Source organism: Candoia aspera, chromosome 8, assembly GCF_035149785.1.
Source record: "Candoia aspera isolate rCanAsp1 chromosome 8, rCanAsp1.hap2, whole genome shotgun sequence".
Classification (NCBI taxonomy): Eukaryota; Metazoa; Chordata; class Lepidosauria; order Squamata; family Boidae; genus Candoia; species Candoia aspera.
The window spans coordinates 78,682,172-78,707,304 of NC_086160.1; the positions used below are offsets into that span (position 1 = coordinate 78,682,172).

At 44.7% G+C, this 25,133-nt stretch overlaps 1 protein-coding gene across 1 annotated transcript in view; it reads right to left on the reverse strand.

Moving 5' to 3' along the window:
• LOC134502423 (maestro heat-like repeat family member 5) overlaps nucleotides 1-25,133 on the reverse strand; it is a 94,525-nt gene that overhangs the window by 40,310 nt on the left and 29,082 nt on the right. Inside the window, exons 10-16 of the mRNA XM_063310763.1 lie at nucleotides 11,705-11,824; nucleotides 11,211-11,336; nucleotides 10,228-10,350; nucleotides 8,952-9,031; nucleotides 5,398-5,533; nucleotides 4,554-4,649; nucleotides 1,207-1,311 (exon numbers count right to left, since the gene is read on the reverse strand). Coding sequence (XP_063166833.1) covers nucleotides 1,207-1,311; nucleotides 4,554-4,649; nucleotides 5,398-5,533; nucleotides 8,952-9,031; nucleotides 10,228-10,350; nucleotides 11,211-11,336; nucleotides 11,705-11,824 — 786 coding nt within the window. The remainder of the gene's footprint in view (nucleotides 1-1,206; nucleotides 1,312-4,553; nucleotides 4,650-5,397; nucleotides 5,534-8,951; nucleotides 9,032-10,227; nucleotides 10,351-11,210; nucleotides 11,337-11,704; nucleotides 11,825-25,133) is intronic.

Genomic DNA, 25,133 nt, shown 5'->3' on the forward strand with positions numbered 1-25,133 from the left:
CTCATATAATGATTCTAGGTGACTCACAACAATCTGTAAAAACCTAGCTAAAACCAAAAGTTCCCTTCTCCCTAGGACCAGACCAAACAGCCTCCCAGCTCAGCCCCATCCTAGCCCAGTGCTTGGGGAAGAGCCAGGTCTTCATGGCCCTCTGGAAGGCTAAAAGGGTAGGGATCCCTTGGATCTCAGGTGGGAGGCCATTCTGTGGGTTGGGGCAGCTACAGAGAAGGCGCACCTCTGAGGTCCCATCAAGTGGCAACATCTAAGGGAGGGGACCTGGAGCATGCCCTCCCTATCTAACCTAGTAAGATGGGCAGATACCCTCAGGAAGAGGTAGTCTAGCAAATAACCTGGTCCTGTTCCATATAGGGCTTTAAAGGTGATAACCTGCACCTTGAATTGCACCTGGAAAGCAACTGGGAGCCAGTGAAGCTCATGCAGTAGTGTTGTTACTTGGGTGAACCATGGGGCACCCAAAACTATGCATGCCGCTGTATTCTGGACCAGGTGCAGCTTCCAGATGGTCTTCAAGGGCAGCCCCAGGCAGAGCATGTTGCACTAACCCAAACAGGAGGTGACTAAGGCATGAGGGACTATGAGCAAGGCCTCCTGGCCCAGGAATGGACACAGTTGGTGCACAAGATGGATTTGTGCAAAGGCCCCCTGACTAGATGCTGGAAGAACCAACATGTCCTGTCTTCAGTCTCCCAAAGACTCAAGGGCAGGCTTTCCAGAAGTTTGGGTTAAAAGTTGTAGCAATAAATGGCAAACAAACAAACCAGGTGTCCCTTACTTTGTTTGGGGCAAACATGGCTGCACTATGGAAGTTGGGCTCATCCTGCTGCTTCCTAACTGTGGAAGAGTGAACTCACTGCCCAGAGTGAGTAGGCACAGAGATAGGAACATAGACAGGGAGATAGAACTTTATAGATCAGATGAGATAGAAATAGCTGTAAGTTACAGTAATAGGAAGACAGTAGAGTAAGATAGGTAGGAAAATAGAAACAAGCATAGAATTAGCATTAACTTTAGAAGTCAGGAATAGGCATTTAATTTGGCACAATAAAACATTTTTTGTGGGAAAAACAAAGGCAGTCGTGCCTGTGTTCTGTACCATATTAAGAAAAACTCTAATTCTAGCCCAGCACTGTTAAGGAATGGCAGCTCCATATAGGGAGGTACACAGCTGGATTTAGGGATACTCACATCAAGGTGGAAATGTTCAGCTACAAACTTCAAAAGCTTCATTGCTGTCTCCACAGCTCTTTCACGCACATGATTTAGCTTTGATGTCATCCATGGTTCTATAAGCTATTGAAAGAAAGGCAGGCAGGAAAACGCAGCTGTTATGTGGTGCATGCAGGGCGACCTCTAGGCGAAGGCTGAGTTGGCACTGGCCTAGGGTCACCAAATTTTAGGGGGTGGCAAAATTGAAAAGACTTCTGAAACACACAATAAACAAGCAAAAAGCAGTAATGGTGTACTCTGTTGAGTGAGCACGCCTGTTTGAGTGTTAAGTATAATTTTGCAGTGTAAATAGGGTCAAAATGTCTGAGAAAAAAAATGTCCTGGGCTGAAAATCATAATTGTAAAGCTCAAAAACTTGAAGAAAAAAATGAAACAAGAGGGCACCTCTTTGAAATTCCCAACAAAATTGGAAGATGAGCCGAACCATAGGGGGTGCCAGAAAATGACTGGGCCTGGGGTGCCAGCATGGCAACAGCTGGCCCTGGGTGCATGCCTGGGCTCCATGAAAGCAGTAAGATCACAAATGCCTGAAACCCACCGGGCCCCCAAAGGACTCGTGAGCTTGTATTTCTCCATGAGGCCATTCCTAAGCAGGTGTGAAGAATGCCACTGACATACCATAATGGGGTGTGGTCGAATGCTAGTTCTTTGAGACACTGCAGAAACCCCAAGGCAGCAATCCAAAAGCCAAAGGTGCCAAGCCCTCCACTAGAATCTTGATGGCGAAGCCCCCTTTCCCCCCTCACACAACAAGCCTTGCCAGTGGCATCCATGGGGGGCGGGGTGTGGATCCTGGGCCACAGGAATGCCTGTCTCTGCCTCCAGACCTGATGAGGTGCTTTCCACCTGCTCCTGGGTTCAAGGGAAACTGCCTGAACCTTCTTTCCTACAATGAATTACTAATACAAAGAGGGTGGATTTCCTCAGCGTGCCCCAAAGGAGAATTTATTTATTTATTATTCAAATTTAATTACTGCCCATCTCCCCCAAGAGAGGGACTCTGGGCGGTTTACAATAAAATCAAGCTCCAAACATAAACATTAAAATCTCATAAAACCAGACACATCACAATTATTATAAAATACAATAAATAAATATAAAATCCAAGAAGGTATAAAATCCATGCTGGTGGGATGGACTCTAGGGTGGGAGCCACCCCCAAGAATGGTTGTTCACTTTCCTGCCCCAGGTGAGACAGCAGAACCAGGTCTTCAGGGCCTTCTGGAAGGTCAGGAGTGAAGGGGCCTGCCTCACCTCTGGGGGCAAGATATTCCAGAGAGTGGGGGCCACTGCAGAGAAGGCCCGTTTCCTGGACCCTGCCAGATGAAATTCTCTTATGGACAGGGTCCGCAACATGCCCTATCTGGATGATCGGGTGGGGCGGGCCGATGTAATGTGGATGAGATGGTCCCTCAGGTAACCTGGCCCCATGCCATGTAGGGCTTTAAAGGTGATAACCAACACCTTGAATTGGACCCGGAAGCAAACTGGCACCCAGTGCAGCTCGCGCAGCAACGGTGTTATATGTGCCGACCTAGGGGCACCAAAAATGGCCTGTGCAGCTGCATTCTGGACCAGCTGAAGCTTCTGGATACTCTTGGGTATCTGGTAATTGGGTATCATCGGCATACTGATGATACCTCATCCCGTGGTGACGGATGATCTCACCCGTGTGTTTCATGTAGATGTTAAATAAGAGAGGAGAGAGAACCGAACCCTGCGGCACCCCACAAAGGAGAGGTCGAGGGTTGGATCTCTCCCCCCCTATCACCACCGACTGGGACCAGCCCTGGAGGAAGGAGGTGAACCTGCGCAAAACTATGCCGCCCACCTCCAACTCCCTGAGCCGTCCCAAAAGGATACCATGGTCGATGGTATTGAAAGCTGCTAAGAGGTCAAGAAGAGCAAGGATGGATGCAATACCTCCATCCCACTTCTGCCAGAGATCATCCATAAGTGCAACCAATGCAATTTCTGTCCCATATCAGGGCCTGAAACCTGACTGAAAGGAATCCAGATAATCCGTTTCATCCAGGATCCTCTGGAGTTGCAACTCCACCACCTTCTCAACCACCTTCCCCAAAAAGAGGTGGTGGGAGACTGGACAAAAATTGTCCAGCACAGTTGGGTCCAGCGATGGCTTCTTGAGGAGGGGGTGCACCAGTGCCTCTTTAAAGGCAGCCAGGAACACCCCCTCACTCAAGGATGTATTTACCATCGCTTGGACCCAACCACATGTCACCTCCCGAGCTGCCTTCACCAGCCAGGAGGGGCATGGATCTAAATGACAGGTGGTGGCATTCACAATCTGGAGGATCCTGTCCACTTCCTCAGGTCCAACAGGATCAAACTGCTCCCAGATAACAAGGCTAAAACGTTCCCTCGGCATCTCCTCAGACCCTGCTTCACACATGGAGTCTAACTTGTAACGGATCTGAGAGATTTTATCCTGCAGATGCTCAGAAAACTCTTCCGCACGGCCCTGTAGGTGAGTCACTGGGCCCACCTTCCCCAAAAGGGTGCGTGTGATCTTAAACAGGGCCGTCGGGCAGCAATCTGCGGATGCAATAAGAGCGGAGAAATACTGCAGTTTCACCGCTCTTACAGCCACAAGGTAGACCTTAATAGCAGCTCTAGCTTGTGTTCAGTCAGATTCGGTCCTTGTCTTCCTCCAGCGGTGCTCTAGGTGTCTCTTAAGCCTCTTCAAAACCCTCAGCTCCTCCGTGAACCACGGGGAGTGTCTGGTTGGATGAGGCAGGAGAGGCTGCACAGGCGCAATCCTGTCCAAGGACCTGGTCACCTCCCTATTCCAGGCAGCAGCCAGGGCCTCTGCTGGACCATGCAGCAGATCCAGAATGCCATTAATCCTGCTCTCACAGATGCTGTAGGCCCAACCCTGTTTTCTCTGGGTGGCTATTTGCAAGAAAACCCAGAGATACTGTATATGTCCTTCCATGATACCTCAGGAGTCATTTGGACCAAAGTATCAGGAAGTGTGAGCAGTGCCAGGAGTTGCTTAAAAGGGACCCATAAGTGGGTCTGTGAGATTGATGGATAGATGGATTGGCATTGATTTATATGGCTGCCCATCTTGCTACGGTGACTGGGTGGCTAACAAAGATTAAAAAAAATACAGTATAAAAATTCATATCAAGACTAACTAAAACAACGTGGCTGTTGAAGACACCTTCTGACCCCCATGTCCTGGAATATTCTGGAGATACTCTAACAACTCCTGGAGGGTCACACTTCATGCACCAGCTTCCCCTGTGCAGTTTTCTTTCCTCACAGCTCTTTCTGCATACCTCCATCATATGCCTGAGTTCGTTGGGGTGTGGGTTCTCCGAGAGTAAAGCCTGCAGCATCTCTTCGAAACAGCTGATGGTCTGCTGATAGAAGCCCTGAAGCACAAGGGTGTATGTCACATTAATACGACAATGTGTGAACTCTCCTGGGCAGGGCAAATAAGATGCCCAGTGTCCTCAAGGCTAACTCAAGGAATCCCTCCTGCATCCTGGAGAGCTCCCCGGGACAGAATAGCTGGAAACCGTACTCTCCTTTTTCCTACGCATGAACAAACCACAATCACTCACCATTTGCTTTTGCAACTCTGTATTTGTCGGGTCATTTAATTTATTCAGCAGGGACCAGGACTTTCTCTCTGTGGTGACTATTCTTTCAGCGAGTGAGGTTGCTACCCATGGTAGAGGGGAAACCATGGGTAGCAACCTCACTCAACCTCAACCAACTGGACGCTGAGATGTCCAGGTCAGTGCCAAACAGTGCCTGGCAAGTTCTGTTTTGTATGCTGCATCCGTGAGCACTTGGGAAAAGCCAATGGGCCCAGATGTCATAACCCTCTCCTCCAGCACTTACAGAAGGCTGCCAAAGGCATCTCCATAACACAACCATGGGAAATTCTTTTTTCCCTTTTTTGGTCCACTGTGCTTTTGGAAATGATTCTATGAAAAGTTGGAAAATAAATTTGGATGCTTATGCATAGATTTGCATCTTGGTTAGGCTAGATTACTCAAACCAGAGTCATAATTTCTGTGTAATTCTCATCCAGAAAGAATCAGGGGAAAAGAAAAACCATTTTGGAAAATCATGTTGGCTTGGATAAGATACTCAAAGGAGAGAAGGGCTCACCTTGATATCAGCTGCCTGCTCATCTAGACAAGACTGTCCTTCTAGGATTTCCATTGGGGCCAGGCAAAAGACACTTTTGAAAGAAGCACTGAGAAGATTGGATTTTTTCTCTGGTTCCAGGAGAGGCTTCAGGCTGCTGATGGAACAGAAACACACCTGAGATTTAGCTGCCACAAGAAATGGTGAAACAAATGACTTTGCCCTTCTGGTTATTGTTGGAATTATCAGGGGTCAACTCAGCATTGTCTCATAAGGGGGTCTCTCTAGCAAACACATCTCTATTGTGCTTGTGGGATGTCACATGGGTCACCTGATTTCCACTTCCTCCTCCTTCTTGGGCTTGGGGATTGCCAGTCTCCATTACCTTGTGGGCAGACATGCAAGCAGGAGGTGATGCAGGAATGCAGCCCTCCCCCAACCATCCTCTGCTACCAAGAACCAGTGATGATTAAGTGCTTTCTACTATGAACCTACCTGTATCAAGCTCTACTGAATAAAAGTAAGCTATCTCTATTTTTCTTCATCTAACTACAGTGTGAAGAGTGAATTTATTTCTGAACGTAATTAAGCTTAATGTGCGAGTTGCCTTTTTGATTCACGCTTCTACTCTGCAAGATTGCTGTTAGCTGCTTGGAGTTCTTTTATTAACCTTTAAAAACTCCATCAGTTATAACATTGCTTTCAACTTCAAAATGAACATCGAGCATGAAGACAAAATGTTTGAATTCTGGGGCTGTAAAGGAGCCACACTCTTGGGTCTGAACACCTGGAGGTCATCTAGCAATATGAGCTGCATGAACTTCACAGATAGGATGTACAGTATGTTATACCATTTTATCCTCAACATGTTTTGAGAACTATCAAACTTCCCACCAGGGATTAATTACCAGGAAGAACTCCACTCGTAGTGATAGAAAAACTCTACCATGACCCAAAGGCATGATAATAATAAAGACTCTTAACTACGTCTTGACTGGATCTAATGCTAATTCTTCTCCACCTCATTTCAGTCATGTCCCTGGTCATGTTCCTGCTCTGTATGCGGATCCCACTTTCCCAAGTGCCCCCACTGTATTATTTGGAAAATAATCTGAAGTACTTTGGACTCTCCCCCTCACCCCCAGCCAAAGGTTAGATCTCATCTTAGCAGAAAATGAGGTCCACACACCTTAAACTGGACAAGTTTCACTTAGCAAACACACTGGTCAAATTATTATGATGTATTATGATGTATTATGATGTATTTACCATTTATTATGATGTATTATGATGTAATATGATGTAATGGTGAAGATTATTGAAAATACCATGGACTGCCAGAAGAACAAACAAATCAGTTTTAGAAGAAATACAACCAAAATGTTCCCTAGAGGCAAAGATAACTAGGCATAGACTCTCATACTTTGGGCACATTGTCAGGAAAGACGAATCGCTTGAAAAGGACATCATGTTTGTTAAAGTCAAGGGCCAGCAGAAAAGAGGAAGACCTTCAATGCAATGGATTGATACAATTACCACAGCCATGGATGCAAACAGTGGAACAGCCAGGCATATGGTGCAAGACCAAACAGCATTTTGTTCTGTTATACAGAAGGTCGCCATGAGTCATAAACAACTCGACGGCAACTAACAACAAATGATGTAATCAATCTTACACTGCATTTGCTCCATTTAATTTATGTCTTATACTTCAATGATTATGAAATGTATGGATCAATTTATGATTTCTCTGTTTTTCTTTGGCTTATCACCAGCTTGTCCATTGTTACCATAAACTATAAACTGATTTTCCTTTTTTCTGCAATTTTGCTGGAGCAATCCAGGATATAAAAGGGTCCCCCTCCACCCATGTTTTTGACCTCCTAGGTCAAAAAGCCATTTAAGGAACATGGGGTTCGGATACCAGTCTCCCTGGGATTCTGGATTTCTTTCTTTGGAGCACTCATGCGATTCTTGACTAAGTGACTCATTCTGTTTAGATGCAGTGCTGTGCATTTGTGCCCCAGACCCAGAATTACAGTCTGGGTTCAGACCAGGATATGGAATGGAGATGGCATCGGCTGAACTTGTGGATGACCCATGGAGGCTTGGGATGGAGATGGTGCAACTGTCCAGCCCCTCTCGGTGGCTTTCAATACCATAGACCACAGTACCCTTCTGGGCTGGCTGTGGGGATAGGGAGTGGGAGGCACTGTCTTGCAGTGGTTTTCCTTCTTCCTCTGCAGCTGGCACCAGTAGGTGTTGGTGCGGGAAGAGATCCAGCCCTCGGCCCCTGCAGTGTGAGGTGCCTCACAGTTTTTCTCTCTCCCTTTTCCTTTTTAACATCTGCATGAAACAGCTGGGTGAGTTTATTAGACAGCAAGGGGTGAGGTATCTTCAGTGTGCTTATTCATCTCCACCCCTGGCTGAGCAGGTGATGCTGTTTTGGCACGGACCCAGTGCCTGGAGGTTGTGAGAGTCTGGTCGGGGAGGAACCGGCTCCAACCCAACCATAGCAAGATGGAGTGGCTTTGCTTTTTGGGGCTTCTCTGACTCTGGTGGTGCATTATCTCTGACTCTCGACGGGGTAGCAATTTGGGGGTCCTCCTGGACTCGCAGCTTCTGCTTGAGGAGCAGGTGGTAGGCATGGCTAAGAGGACCTTTGCACAGATAAGTGCCAATTGCACCCATTCATGGATTGGGTGGCCTTGCTCACAGTTACTCATGCCTTGGTTGCTTCCTGTTTGGATTACTGCAACACACTGTATGTGGGGCAGCCCTTGAAAACCACCCAGAAGTTACAACTGGTCCAGAATGCAGCAGCTCATGCACTACCAGGTGCCCTTCCGTTTGCCCACGTTACACCATTGCTGTGCAAGCTGCCCTGGCTCCCAGTTTTTTCTGAGTACAATTCAAGGTGCTTGAAAGAGGATTATCACCTTTAAAGCCCTACATGGCCCAGGGCCAGGTTATTTGTGGGACTGCTCTCCCTGAGGGACTTGCCCTTGCTACCAGATTGGATAGGGTGAACACGCTAGACACTGCCATCTGGTGGAACCTAGGAAGCATGCCTTTTCCTTTCCCTTTAGTGGGCCCTGCCCTGTGGACCCCACCCCCACAGAGATCCAACAGCCCCCCCCATCTCCTGGAAAGCTGTGGTGAAAAGTGCTGGCTTTCCCCCCAGGGATCGGGATAGCAAGGTTGGAGGCCAGGGACTGCACAGGTGAATGGATGGAGGTGATGGACGAGCCACTGGTTTTTCTAGGTTTTTTGTTTTATGGTTTGTGATTTGATCTCAGTTGTTGGCTGCCCAGAATTGTGTGACATAAGATGGGTGGCCATTTAAATATTTTAAGTAAATAATAACAAAATTTAAAAACAGTTTGATTGAAACAGGGGTAACTCTAACTCATGCTGTAAATGTCAATACTATTCAGGAGTATAGGGTTAACTACAATTAGTCTCCTTAAAAGAAACCTTTGTGTTGTTATTCAGGGTGCTCTTAAATGCACAGAATGACCATTTGACTGAAAATTTTCCCCATACCACATCAAGTGTGTCTCCTGTTTCACTACCTGAGTTCTTTAGCGATATACATCGCATCTTGGCGCACTGTGCTGTCCAGAATGTGGATGGGTTCTCTTTCGATCAGCACCTGCCAGCCATGGGAGAGAGAGAATGAGAGAGGGGTGATGAGCCAGAGAGCCCCTTCTCTGCATTCTTCCCTCCTGCCACCCTCCCCTCCCCTCCCCTCCCCCTTATCAGCATGCATTCATTGCCCAGGGGGAGACATATAGGAGTGCCCACTGTCTTGGATCTGAAGTGGTGCTTTTGTTCTAGGCTGCCTCAAACTGCACACACACACATTTCCCCCTCAAGCTAAAGATCTTATGAAAAATGGGCTGAAAAAGTCAGTCCTTCCCCTGCCTGTGACTCTGCGACTCTTCTGGCCCTGAACCTCTGAAGGCTCCTAGCCCTGCTGCCTAAGCACCCCCAGTCTCCCACAACCTTTAAGCAGGTAAATGGAGCAGAATGTTATTCTCATTGATAGAATGTTTAGCTGCTCACGGCAGTTAATTCATTCCAGAAAGAAAGGTATTCTTCACAGCTTCATCTGTGCAACAGTTTTATAGTTTGGAACCCCCAAGAACAACATTGTTTGACCTTAAAAGTTAATGGCTAGTTGAGGTGTAAGAAAAAATGTTTAAGTAAAGAAAAAAATGTTTCAAACTTGGTGTCAAACTTTGATCCACTTGGATCAAAGTACCCTAATTAGAAATATTGTACCGTATGCAGTGTAATGACCAAACAAAACTCAAAACATGCAAAACAGTGGGAACTTGAAAGGCCTTCCTCTCTTCCATGTTCTGCCACATAAAGGCCAGGAAGGCCTTTGTGCAACTACGAGTGCTGCACCAGTTACACCCTTTCCTGGACCAACAGGCCCTGCTCACAGTCACCCACACCCTCCTGACCTCCTGTCTTAACTATTGTAATACGCTCTACATGGAGCTGCCCTTGAAAAGTATTCAGAAGTTTCAGTTGTTTCAAGCTGTGGCAGCCCAAATGGTTTTTTGCAAGTCCAGGTTTGCACATGTGTCATCTCTCTTGTGGGAGCTGCATTGGTTGCCGATTTGCTTCCAGGTCCAATTCCAATTTAAAGCCCTACATGGCTTGGGCCCAAGTTATTTGAAGGACCACCTTTTCCCAGTTACATCTGCCCAACCCACCAGATTGGGGAGGTGGGGTACTTTACAGGTCACCCCATTAAGGAGGTCCATCTAGTGGCCCTGGGTTGGATAAAGCCACCTAGGGTGAGTCCTCAGCAGGAAGTCAAGGCAGCCCACTTACTATCAGGCACTCCACAAGGCGTGCTTTCAGGTGCAGCCGTATTGCCCCGGCTTTCCCCGTGGCCGTGATGGCTTCAAGGAGCATGAGCACAGCAATCAAAAAGCTCTTCTTCAGATTCAGGTCCTATGTCCAAGAGCGGAAAAGGGAAAAGCCTGACCAGGAGCTAAATCAGGCACATGGAGTCACCCAGCCAAGCCCAGCACCTCCCAGCCGTGGTCCCTCCAGAAGCACAGTTGACTTTCGGGATTCTTCAAAGGGGCCCTGCTGGCTGGGGAACCCTGGAGGGCTAATCCAAGGGACCTTTGTTGCACAAAAACTGTTGGCCTTTGCCCCTTGCTGCAGAGGAACCTTGTGGGTCTGGGGAGGTGACTGTGGTGGAGGGGTTGGCCCCCCTGCATGGCTGTGTCATCAGGCTGGCAGATGGCTAAGAGGAAGGAGGAGGCTTTTCTACTCCTGTTCCCAACTTTTCCTTACTGTTCCTGCCCCCAGGAAGGGATTCATTATACCAAATGCATGCTAAGGGCACACTGAGAGAACTGGAGGTTTCCTGATGCAGCAGATGGGCCTGTGGGCCTGCCAGGTCCGTGGTTCACCCACTTTCTGCCTGCTCTGCAGTGAGGAGGCCAGCCCAGGAGGAGCAACCAAGCAAGACATGGCCAGTTGTCTCCAAAACCTGCATTCCTTTAAATGATCTGGTGTCCATATCAAGCGACAAAGCAGCCAGGTTTGCTGCCTTCAGCTGTCCATTATTAAGAGGAAGTCTTACCCAGGCTAAAAACCAAGCAAACCCCAAATCCAGAAACCACATCTTGGCCAACAAATGGTCCCCAAGGTGCACCACGAATGCCCTGCTCAGCATGAGAATCTCTTGCTTGCCCTGGCTGGGCTGGGCAGGGCTGATTTTTGCCCTGACAAGCTCTCTTTCCCCCTTGTCTTTTGGATAAGGGCGCCCTGGTGTAAAGTCTGAAAATGGTGCCCAGTACCGAAGGATTGATAATGAAGTACTCGATCAGCTTGGCGATAATGAGCTCCACTCGCATGAGGACCTCCTCCTTGATCCCCAGAGCCACTCGTCCATAGCACAGCAGGAGCGTGTTCCGTTGGCAGAACTGTGGGGGGGAAGCCAAAGCCCATCCATCAACTCCTCCTGGCAACGCAGCTACCGAGGAAGCGTATTCCCACCCCTCGTGCCGTGGGGAATCTGTGCCCAGATGGAGGGCAGGAGAACCAATTCAAGTCAAGCAATTTCGCCCAAGGGAATGGAGGAGGCATTACAGTAAGTGCAGGGAGAGAGTCAACTTCAGCAGGATCATGGTTAACACAATCGCTCCTGTTTGGCACTCCAGGAATGAACTAATCTTATGAAAACAAGTATTCCGTACCGACACTGATATCTCCCAACAAGTCTGGTCAAGTTTTGAGAAAAAAAGAGAATTAATGATATCCTGCAAACTGATTTGATGTTTTCTAACTTTACCTGGCTGGTTATTGATACAAGGGCCTCTGTGGTTGAAAGAGTCTTGCCAAAATCTTCCAGCACTTTAAAAACTTCATCAAGGTGGCGAGAGGCAACCAAGCCACAAGCAGCAGCAATGCCCTACAGAGGAGGAACCAGCAGTTAGGAGAAGCTAAGCAGGCGGTCTGCTTCTCTTGGAGGGAGAGCCCATAGATATAGGGGGCTGATCTTGCAGTGGTTTCCAGCAGGGAAAGGCTGATTGGAAGTCTCCTCAATAACAGGGCAGGGAGGGAAGCGTGCTTCCAGTTTTAGGGTACCAACTCCACTGGAAATGCATGGCAGTACTCAGTGGGACCCTAACCCTAACCCTAACGCTAATGGTTTTTAACAAATAAAAAATTTCCTAATAAAAAGTTTCCTAACCCTAACTCTCTTAACCCTAACCCTAGCCCTAGGGTCTGTTCCAGCAAGGACACAGGCAACGTGAACTTGTGAGCCACTCACAGCTGTTAGCCAGATGGTGCAGCAGTGTAGTAACTACTCCAAAACTGCCAACTGGTAATAAACTATCTATGGAAACACATAAAACGGTCTTTTGGTCTTTTGCTCAAGCTCTCAGCAAATAATTATTCTTAGGAAAATATCTTGTTTGGTAGGAATAGAACCCTCCCCCAAGGTCTGCATGGTCCTAACCCTACCGTCTTTTAGGAGAGCTTTCTTTTGTTTATTTATTCAATTTATATAACTGCTCATCTCACATTCATGACTCTAGGCAGCTTACAATAAATACAAACCATAAAATACACAATATAAAAATAAGAATAAAACACAGCAGCTGGGCATCATCCAATCAATTATTTATTTGTTGTTTTTATTTGTTTTTTTTTTGAACTTCAAAAACTCGTTCTTCCAGTAGGCCTTGGGCTAGTGTGATTTGTGAACTGCACGGGTGATATGATACGATTTAAAAATTCTTTTTATATTTCCCTGAAGTGGTATGTTTATTGGTTTTATTCTTTTTGTTTTTGTATGACATCTTCCTAACAGAAGAAGAAGAGATCAAGAAAAGGTGGCAAGAATATACGGAAGACCTGTATAGGAAGGATAACAATATTGGGGATAGCTTTGATGGTGTGGTCAGTGAGCTAGAGCCAGACATCCTGAAGAGTGAGGTTGGGTGGACCTTAAGAAGCATTGCCAATAACAAGGCAGCAGGAGACAACGGCATCCCAGCTGAACTGTTCAAAATCTTGCAAGATGATGCTGTCAAGGTAATGCATGGTATATGCCAGCAAATTTGGAAAACACAGGAATGGCCATCAGATTGGAAAAAATCAACTTCTATCCCCATACCAAAAAAGGGAAACACTAAAGAATGTTCAAACTATCGAACAGTGGCACTCATTTCACATGCCAGTAAGGTAATGCTCAAGATCCTGCAAGGTAGACTTCAGCAATTCATGGAGCGAGAATTGCCAGATGCACAAGCTGGGTTTAGAAAAGGCAGAGGAACTAGGGACCAAATTGCCAATATCCACTGGATAATGGAAAAAGCCAGGGAGTTTCAGAAAAATATCTATTTCTGTTTTATTGACTATTCTAAAGCCTTTGACTGTGTGGACCATAACAAATTGTGGCAAGTCCTTAGCGGTATGGGGATACCAAGTCATCTTGTACGCCTCCTGAAGAATCTGTATAACGACCAAGTAGCAACAGTAAGAACAGACCACGGAACAACAGACTGGTTTAAGATTGGGAAAGGAGTACGGCAGGGCTGTATACTCTCACCCTACCTATTCAACTTGTACACAGAACACATCATGCGACATGCTGGGCGTGAGGAATCCAAGACTGGAGTTAAAATCGCTGGAGGAAACATTAACAATCTCAGATATGCAGATGATACCACTTTGATGGCTGAAAGCGAAGAGGAACTGAGGAGCCTTATGATGAAGGTGAAAGAAGAAAGTGCAAAAGCTGGCTTGCAGCTAAACCTAAAAAAAAACCAAGATTATGGCAACCAGCTTGATTGATAACTGGCAAATAGAGGGAGAAAATGTAGAAGCAGTGAAAGACTTTGTATTTCTAGGTGCAAAGATTACTGCAGATGCTGACTGCAGTCAGGAAATCAGAAGACGCTTAATCCTTGGGAGAAGAGCAATGACAAATCTCGATAAAATGGTTAAGAGCAGCGACATCACACTGACAACAAAGGTCCACATAGTTAAAGCAATGGTGTTCCCCGTAGTAACATATGGCTGTGAGAGCTGGACCATAAGGAAGGCTGAGAGAAGGAAGATAGATGCTTTTGAACTATGGTGTTGGAGGAAAATTCTGAGAGTGCCTTGGACTGCCAGAAGATCAAACCAGTCCATCCTCCAGGAAATAAAGCCAGACTGCTCACTTGAGGGAATGATATTAAAGGCAAAACTGAAATACTTTGGCCACATCATGAGAAGACAGGACACCCTGGAGAAGGTGCTGATGCTGGGGAGAGTGGAGGGCAAAAGGAAGAGGGGCCGACCAAGGGCAAGATGGATGGATGATATTCTAGAGGTGACGTACTCATCCCTGGGGGAGCTGGGGGAGCTGGGGGTGTTGACGACTGACAGGAAGCTCTGGCGTGGGCTGGTCGATGAAGTCACGAAGAGTCGGAAGCGACTGAACGAATAAACAACAATGACATCTTTAAATTTCAGTTTTTCAGTATTTCAGTTTTGCCTTTAATATCGTTCCCTCAAGTGAGCAGTCTGGCTTTATTTCCTAGAGTATTAAATTTCTGTACATTGCCTTAAATAGTTTATGATTAAGTAGCTTATAAATCAAAGAAATAAATAACAGTATTTCAAGCTAAAAATACCAGATAAAGAAGGATGTTAAACGGTGGTGTGAAAATACCTATGAGTTGGCGAGGAAGGAAATGAATATTGCTTCCAAAGACTCAAAGAGGGAGATGCTGAGAATGATGGTTATGTTGATTCTATTCAGATATATTAAACAATTTGACAAGTTAAATCTCTCTTTCAAACCTACAGTTGTAATATGGAACTGTAGACTTTAAGTTTTGCTGATTTTAAATGATGCAGTTGGGCATGTGGAGTCCAAATACAAATATTCGCTTTGATTGGCAGTTGGGCATATTTGTCAATTTCTCTAATATATTGGGACTTCCAGGGAAGAAATGTCAAACTGAAGACAGCTCTGTAAAAAGTGGAGCTGATCACTGCGATGGAAAGAACAGCCAGCAAGTAGACCAGCTTTTTATAATTCCTCTCCAGATCAGGAGGGATCACCCATAAGTGCTCCAGACAGTTACTCCCCATGTGGAGACCACAAGACAGCCATTTCCAGTGGGTTTAGAACTCTGGGAGATGAGGGAATAGCCATCTTGCTCAAACCGTGGTTGGTGCCTTTAAAGGGACACTGGGTTTGCATACTTCCTTTTCTAATCGCTTTCAGAAATCGCTTGTTAACTGATTTTCACCTATTAGGAATCTCTGGGTCAACACATTTCATAGCACCAGGTGAGTCTCCTTCAATCCTTAGTGAAAGAAGTTTTAAATACATGTTTAAGGACATAATTTTTCTTTTCTGGAATAAACAGAAAAAAGGTGATTAAAACTCTGGTTTTAGGAAGTTACAAATGGACTAAGGGTCCACATAAATTTGAAATAAGATTTTGGAATTAATTATAAAGAATCCTTCCTGTGGGAAAATGCTTTTGTTTTGAATTCTTAAAAAAAATAAGACTTTAAAAATTGGACACTAGAGGGAACTAGAAGGAACTAAAGATTATAATGAAAGGAAAAGACTGCTCAAACTCAACATACAAATACAGAATGAAGCAAAATGTTTTAATATTGGACATATTGAACAATATTTTTGAACAATAGATCCAGAAGTTAATTTTAAGAGTACCAATCAAAGTGAATATTCGTAGCTCAGGGTTGAACTGTGGAGTCCTTGGTGCTCTCTGAGCCTTGTTGTTTTCTTGCAGAGGTTTCATTGCCAGGCTAGGCAACATCTTCAGTGCAAAGAGGGAGTGGGCCTTGCTCTCAGTTTATATACCATGGCTTGCCCTGCTTGTGTTGGTAGGGGTCATCTATACAGCATCTTCCAACAAAATGGATACCCGCTCAACTTTATCAAAAAGTGCCTCACCACCCAACCCACTACAACCCAACCAATAGAAACTATGAAAAGGATAACACTGCCATACATCAGGAACATCTCAGAAACCACCAACAGACTGTTACAACCACATGGCATCACTGTAACACATAAACCAACTAAAACTCTTTGAAACATGTTAAGCAACCCAAAAGACCAGGAAGAAAAAACAGGAGTTATTTACAACATACAGTGCAAAGACTGTAACAGCCACTATGTAGGACAGACGGGCAGAAGACTAGTAGAGCGCATCCATGAATACCAACTAGCAGTCAGAAGACATGATGAGAACTCCTTAATCTCACAACACATGGACAGACTCAACCATAATTTCAACTGGGAAACCGTGAGCATCCTAAACCAAGCCAAATCCAAAAATGCCAGAGAATTCCTGAAAGTCTGGCACTCAGACAAAGCAGCCATCAACAGACACATAGAGGTAAACAACATTTACATACCATTCAAAAGAGACAACAGAAAAGCCAAAAGTCCAGTACACTCCCTTGCCAACAATCAACACCCAGATATGCAAACATCAACACTAGGATTAACACCAGATGAACCATCAAACAGCACAATACACCCTAATCAAGGAACTATTAACTCAGGCAATCAACCAAAGGAGCAAACAATAGCCCAATCAAAGAACTCCCAAGGAGAGAACAACATCCCTACCAACACAAGCAGGGCAAGCCACAGTATAAACTGAGAGCAAGGCCCACTCCCTCTTTGCACTGAAGATGTTGCCTAGTCTGGCAATGAAACGTCTGCAAGAAAACAACAAGGCTCAGAGAGCTCCAAGGACTCCACAATTTTAAGAGTGTATGCCTCTGCAGATAGGCTAAAAATATGTTTAAAAGATGCTATGGAAGACCAACAAGTATTACCTGACATGACTGAGACTGACTTGAAAGTGGATTTAAAAATGACAGGCTACAAGAATGACATGGAAGAAGATGTTACACCGGACATACAAAAGAAACCTGCTGATGTCTTAATAATTAAAAGGGATATACAAATAACAAACCAAGAGAGTGACCTGGATAATTCTCCTATATTGGATTTATAAAACAGGCTTGTAAAAGCTTTGAAGAATTTTGTGAGAAGGGGCAAAGGAAAAGTGAAAAGAAATCAACTTCTAGGACATTATTATTTAAAGGAACTAAAGATCAAGACTGTTAGAAGTAAAAGGAAGGAATATAAAGTTGGTTTATTTGATCAAGGTTAAAATAGATATGTTGTTATCTCTGGTAACCCTAATGGACTTTTGCTGATCAGGACTAAAATGACAAGGTTTTGTGGATTGGTTTATAGATAAGATACGGGATATGGGAAGAAGGGATCATTTGTTGTATTTTAAGAGAAGGTGGTAAGTTATTACCATTGTTGATACTTGTGATGTAGGAGAAAATCACTTCTTTGTCTATTTCTTTTCTTTTTCTATATTCTTATTTTTTATTTCTTTTCTATTTTTTCTTTTCTGCACCTTCTATTTTTCTTTGTATTCTTTTATAGTTTGTATTAGTTTGTATTGTTGTAAATTGTAATCTTCAATAAAATTACTATCAAAAAATTCTCTGATGTATTGGGATGAAAATGATACTGATTATGAGTCCAATTACAGAGTTATATTTGGCTATCTTGAAATCCTGGCAAGAAAATTTGGCTTCAACTATAGTGGGAACTTTCTGGTATTTCCAATACTAAAGACAGTTAAACATATTGGGGCATTATTGAGTAAAAAAAATAAATTTTTGACCAAATTTCTCATTAGAAATTGACACTTTTGAATAACCCTTACTTAAGAAAAGGTGGGAAAAAACCTTCTTTGGAAAACATGGGTAAAAAAATGGGATGGTTACTCTTACTCAGTGAATTATTCATAATACAATTATTAAAAGTACTTCAAAAACCTTTGAAAGTTTACAAAATAAGTATAATTTACCAAAGCAGCTGAATGGCAGTATGCACTGTTAAGGCATTTGCTATGTCCCTTGTTTGGTCCTGATGCTTAGGCTGCCTGGTAGCTTTGAAGGTATTATAAAAGGGTTTTATAGAGGTTGAACAACAATCCAAAGTTACCGATTAAGAAATTTTGCACAAAATAAATTTGGCTAATACACAAGAAATTTGGAATAGAGAATGGAAGTTTCCTATACTACAGACCAATGGTCTCATGTCTTGAGAAACTCAATATATTTATTATCTAAAAACAAGGTTAATGCAAGAAAAAATCAGATTCATTGGATTCCTCAGCAAAAGGTTGGTTATTGTTTTTCTTATATTGGAGACAGAATAAATGTGGAGGTACACTTGTCCATATGCTTTGGTCATGTCCATTGTTAGTTCCATTTTGATTGGATATTATTACTATGCTGAATCCGGTCCTTCAAATGACATTGGTTTAAAGATGCTGATATCCTGTTAAGTTATATTCACCAAATTTGGAACTTTTGGCATGCTTGTGCTGCAAAACTCTGCTTTGGGGGACAGGGCAACAGCTGACTGTTTTTCGTTCACCCAACTGAGTACTCCATCTCCAGCAGCTACACCTGTCCATGCTTGACTTACAGTCGGTCCTGTCTTCTGCTCAGTCAGCATTCAGGTAGCCTAGCAGTTTGGGCTTGCTGTTCACTGGCAGTCTGAGATCTGAAGGTGCCATATTCTTTAGGTATCTGCCCACACTCTTGACTCCAATTCATCTCCTTTTGTTGGTACACTCATTTTCCAGCACAGGATTCTGATTATGTCAGTGATGTCTGGCCTTGTCACTGGGGCTCTGTATAGGAGCTATTTGAAGCCTTGCTTGACAAGTATCTATCTTTGCTTCTGATTCCAGGCTCTAGGATAAACACTCTTCCTGCTTGTCACCTGCGATCTAACCAACAATATCTACTTTGTCAAATGCTTTGCTGAAATCAAGATAATGTCTACAGCTTTCCAATAATCTACTAAAAAGACTACCTAATCAAAAATGTGATCAGTCTCTTAATATTTGTTTTTGATAAATCCTTAGTAAATTGTGAGAAAGCCACACAGTCACTTTTATGTGAGATGGGCAGCTATATAAATATGATAAATAAATGACTAAAATAAAGCTATAGTCATAATATATAATTTGATAATACATTTTATTTATTATTAAATTTCTCTGCCACCCCTCTCGTACACAATGACTCTGGGCAGCTTACATAGAATAAAAATAATATAAAAACATATAAATACAATATAAAAATCGAATATAAAATATAAAATTCAAAATGGGCAATGAGGTCTTATCCTGGCATCCTCACAGGGCCAACCACCCCATGAAGAGCTGTCGCCCTCCCATCCCAGGCCAGGGTGTCATAGCCAAGTTTTTACCCCCTTTCGAAAGGCCGGGAGAGTGGGGGCCTGTCTTACCCCCGGGGGTAGCTTGTTCCAGAGAGCGGGTGCCACGGCAGAGAAGGGCTTCCTCCTGGACACTGCCAATTGGCAATCCCTCATGGACAGGGTCATGCCCTCTCCGCCTGACTGGGTGGGATGGGTCGATGTAGCGAGGGTGAGGTGGTTCCTCAGGTAACCTGGACCCATGCCATGTAGGGCTTTATAGGTAATAACCAACACCTTGAATTGGACCCAGAAGCAAACCAGCACCCAATGCAGCTTGTGCAGCAACGGTATTATATGTGCCTTTCTAGGGGCTCCTAAGACTGCTCACGGGGCCGCATTTTGCACCAGCTGTAGCTTCTGGATACTCTTCAAGGGTAGCCCCATGTAGAGTGCATTGCAGTAGTCTATATGGGAGATGACCAGGGCATGAGTGACTGTTTGGAGGGACTCCTGATCCAGGAAAGGGCGTAGCTGGTGCACAACATAGAGTTGCGCAAAGGCCCTTCTGGCCACAACTGCCACCTGCTCTTTGAGCAGGAGCCATGAGTCCAGGAGGACCCCCAGATTATGCACTGGATCTGACTTGGGCAGTGCAACCCCATCCAGAGCCAAAGATGGTAAGTTCCTGGATACAGATGATCCCCAACCCACAGCCACTCTGTCTTACCAAGGTTCAGCTAAAGCCTGTTGTTCCCCATCCAGACCCCCACAGCCCCCAGGCATCTAGAGAGGATGGTCACAGCATCACTTACTTCACTTGGGATGGAAATGTATAATTGAGTATCATCGGCATATTGATGATACCTTGTCCCCTAATGACAGATGATCTCATCCAGCAGTTTCATGTAGATATTAAAAAGGAGCAGAGAGAGTACCAAGCCCTGCAGCACTCCACAAAGGAGGGGCTGCAGGCCAGATCTCTTGCTCCTTATCAACACTGATTGAGACCGGCCCTGGAGGAAGGAGGTGAACGAGTGCAAAACCATGCCATCCACCCCGAACTCCCTGAGCCAACCGAAAAGGGTACCATGGTTGATGGTATTGAAAGCTGCTGAGAGGTCAAGGAGAGCCAGGATGGGTGCACTACCCCCATCCTGCTCTCACCAGCGATCATCCATAACTGTGACCAAAGCTGTTTCTGTCCCATATCAGGGCCTGAAACCTGACTGAAAGGGGTCCAGATAATCCATTTCATCCAGGATCCTCTGGAGCAACAATGCCACCACTTTCTCAACCACCTTCCATAAAAAGGGAAGGTGGGAGTCTGGATGAAAATTGTCCAGAATAGTAGGGTCCAGTGATGGTTTCTTGAGGAGGGGGTGCACCAGCACCTCTTTAAAGGCCACTGGAACCACTCCCTTCCCTAAGGATGAATTCACATCGCCTGGACCCACCCACACATCACCTCCTGAGCTGCCTTCACTGGCCAGGAGGGACAGGGATCTAGTTGACAAGTGGTGGTGTTTACAGACCCAAGAACCCTGTCCACTTCGTCAGGCCCAACAGGATCAAACAGTTCCCAGATAACATGGTAAGTACGTTCTCCAGGCATCTCCTCAGACACTGCTACATGTTTGGCATCCAACTTGGAATGGATCCAAGTGATTTTATCCTCCAGATGCCCTGAATATTCCTCTGCACAGCCATGAAGGTGGGTCACTGAGACCACCTTTCCCAAAAGGGATTGAGTGACCTTAAACAGGGTCTCTGGGTGGCATTCTGCAGATGCAATAAGAGTGGAGAAATATTGACATTTCGATGCTCTAACTGCCACAAGGTAGGCCTTAACAGTGGCTCTAGCTTGTGTTCGGCTGGTTTGGTCCGTTTCTTCTTCCAGTGGCATTCTAGATGTCTCTTAATCCTCTTCAGAACCCTCAGCTCCTCCGTAAACCATGGTGAGCATCAAGTTTGATGGGGCAAGAGAGGTCACACAGGCACAATCCTGCCCAAGGCTCCGGCTGCCTTCCTATTCCAGGTGGCAGCCAGGGCCTCCACTGGACTGTGCAGCAGATCCTTGGGTATAACCCCCAGCTCCCTCTGAAACCCTACTGGTCCATCAGTCACCAGGGGTGGACCAATCAAATGGGTCCCACCTCCCTGCAGAGGGGGGCAGCATAGGAGAATCTCAAGGCCAGCAGGGCATGATGTGACCATGACAATGGGGACAGCTGTAACTCTCCAGTCAGATCACATGCCACTGCTCTGACAAGAAAACCAGGTCTGGAGTGACACCACTGTCTCGAGTTGGGTCCCAAATAATCTGGGACTGGCCCATGGCCGCCATGGTGACCATGAACTCCCGAGCCGCCTCCAAGGCACACCCCAGGGATGGCAGGTTGAAGTTCCACAGAAACATACATCTGGGGAACTCCCCCACCAACCCCGAGATGGCCTCGAGCAGCTCAGGCAGGGAGGTTGCCATGCAGCAGGAAGGCTGGTACAGTAGCAACACTCCCAACTCTTCTCGGGAACCCAACTTGAATAACAGGGTCTCACAACTGGCCACTTGTGGAGCAGCATCTCTGAAGGCCATCAGAGATTCCCAGATGACAACAGCCACCCCTCCTCCCCTACCCTGGGGTCTTGGCTGGTGCCATACTGTGAACCTGGCAGGGCACATTTCTGAAAGGGGCACCCCACCTTCAGGGCCCAGGCAGGTCTCAGTGGCACATGCCAGGTCTGCCCCCTCCTTGATGATCAGATCACATATAAGGGGGGGCCTTGTTGTTAACCAACCTGGCATTAAGAAGCAGCAGCTGACAGCCAGGGTCTTGATGGGTTTCCTGTTTATGGCCTGGGTCTGAGCACAGAGGTCCAGAACACAGCATTGGTGTTGGAGGTCCTGGCAAATTGGCATGCCTCATTAGCATATAAATGAGTTTGTCCCATGATGCAACTCTCTGTGCTTCTTGAGGAAACTGTTTGTTGTCCCTCCCACTTCCTCTTTCTTCCTCCTTCCACTGTCTGAGAAGGAGCATGCAGCTGGAGCTCCCTCCATCTTGGCCACATGCATGGGCCTAAGAAAAGAAGGATTTTCCCCTTTTTCTCCATGCAGCCCTTAGCATCAATGAGGGTTAAGGGTAAATTAAGTTTAGGGACAAAAGAAGAACAAAGATTTCATCTTTTTTGAATGGAAATGTAACTAGACCAAGAATAAAAAACCAGTAAGACTCTTTTTACTTACTTTTTGAACCTACTTTGTCTAAGTGTGTGATTCTTTATGCTTGGGAGGGCTAGGTGTGTAAGATTAATAACCTATATTTCTTTAACATGCTCATTAAAGCTATTTTAGATAATATTCTTTTTTCTGTGCACATCTTTCACTGTGTTAAGCTCTGCTCCATTCAGTGGTCCTAGCTGTCTACTAATGGCTTCATAGGGTTATGGGCCCATCCTTTTACAGAAAGAGAAATTTTCTTTTTGGGCTTGTTTTGTTTTTGCATGAGCATTGTTGTTTTTGAGAGAATACTCAGTGAAAAATACTCAGGAGGTTATCTTGCACAAGGAAATAGCCTTAAGCATGAAGAGATGATTTTTTTTTCTTTTTGAAGTGATTTTTAAATATTTTGCTTAGACAAAATGGCTAACAATGTCTAACAACCAGCCTTACAAGCCGGTAATTTTTAAACTCAAATCCAAAGAGTTTTATCCCTGGAAAATTTGGGTGGAAAGGCAGGCAAAGATTCTGAATCTGTATAATATTTTGAAGGAAGATCCTCCTAATTCAGATTCAGAAGTCTATGCAAACTGGGCAACCAGTGACCTGAAACTCCAAGGACTAATCATGAATTCCTTAAATGGATCAATGTTGGTACAGATCCAGCACAGAGAAACTGCAAAAGGAACGATGTTTAAACTCTTTGGGGAAGGAGGAGATTCCCAACTTGTTAATTTGGTGAGAGAATTATCCAATGTAAAACTGCAACCAAATGCAGACATCAATGAACTATTTCCAAAGTTCAGTTATTATTGTACGAGCTTGCTTGTAATGATGTGACTCTGGATAACAGAATTCGTTGTATTTCTATTAGGAACTTTACCTGAGAGTTATTCAAGCTTTGATGCAAGTTATAAGGGATCAAGACAACCCCTATCAGAATTAATTCAAGAATTAAAGTCTGAGCATAGCAGGCAGACCTCCTATAGAAATTCCAAGCAGACCCATCATGAGGCAGACTATTTTTCAAATGTGCCTCAGGACAAAGATGGTGGTCAGAAACAGAGGAGTGATTCAAAGACAAACCCATCAAGTGACATTTTTGTGGCCTTCCAGAAGAATATGAAAACCTGGTTCTGTTGCCTTGCTTGGGATGGGAAGGGCAATAGTTCTTCCTGGGGGTGGCTGGCGCCATAGTGCCCTTCCTATTGAATGAGAGCTTTTCACCACATGGATTTTATATTTATCTATTTATAATGATGATTTGTACTGTAATTTATGTTTTATGGTTTTAATTGTTTATTTTACTGTAAACCTCCTCCCTTTTGGGGGAGAAGGGTGGCAATAGAAATTTGAAATATAAATAAATAAATAGTGGGCACATAAAGAAAAATTGTTGGGCCAGGAAGGCAGATCAGAAAACCAGCAGAGAAAAGGCTCCAGAAATTACTCTTCTTGCATTTTCAGCCATTAATAAAAGTTGCTCTTCTTTTATAATAGACAGTGGTTGCAGTATGCAACATCAGAATTGGTGGAAGACTCATTAACAACCTACGATATGCAGATGATACAACTTTGCTTGCTGGAAGTGAAGAAGACTTGAAGTACTTGCTGATGAAGATCAAAGACTGTAGTCAGCAATACGGACTACACCTGAATCTGAAGAAGACGAAGATACTCACAAATGGACCAATAAACAATGTCACAATAAATGGAGAAGAAATTGAAGTCATCAACAATTTCAGTCTACTCAGATCAACAATCAATGCCAAGGGAAGTAGTAATCAAGAAATCAAATGATGTATTGCGCTGGGAAAATCTGCCGCCAAAGACCTTTCTAAAGTTTTCAGAAGTAAAGATGTCAGTTTAAAAACAAAGGTGCACCTGACTCATGCCATGGTCTTCTCAATGGCCACATATGCCTGTGAAAGCTGGACATTAAAAAAGGAAGATAGAAGAAGAATTGATGTATTCAAATTGTGGTGTTGGCGAAGATTATTGAAAACACCGTGGACTGCCAGAAGAACAAACAAATCAGTTTTAGAAGAAATACAACCAGAATGTTCCCTAGAGGCAAAGATAACTAGGCTTAGACTCTCATACTTTGGACACATTATCAGGAAAGACTGATCACTTGAAAAGGACATCATGTTTGGTAAAGTCGGCCAGCGGAAAAGCAGAGGACCCTCAATATGATGGATTGATACAGTTACTGCAACAATGGATGCAACCATTGGAACAATCAGGCATACAGCACAAGATCGAACAGCATTTTGTTCTGTTATACATAGGGTCACCATGGGCTGTAAACAACTTGACAGCAACTAACAACAACAACAAGCAGTATGGATCGAGATTTCTTTATTGAATTGAACCCAAGTTCAAAGGAAGAAATTGGTTTGGCTGATGGAAGAACAATCCCAGTGGAAGGGGAGGGGTGTGCCCTCCTAAGGTGTGGAAATGGTGCTACCCAGAGGGATTTGATTGCGACTAATATTTTATATGTTCCAGATTTGAGAATGAACCTGATTAGTGCACTTGCTGTCATGAAGAAGGGGCATACTCTTCGATTTAAAGGCAACAAATGTGAAATAATGGATCAAAAAGGTGTCTTTTTAATGGGATTCCTAGATCAAGGACTAATTTTTTCTCAACTGTGAGAGGCCAGATATGACATGCATGGCTAGTCACCAAGGAAAGGAGGACGACAGTGCCACCCTGAGGCGCAGACAGTTTGGTCATAGAGATTCA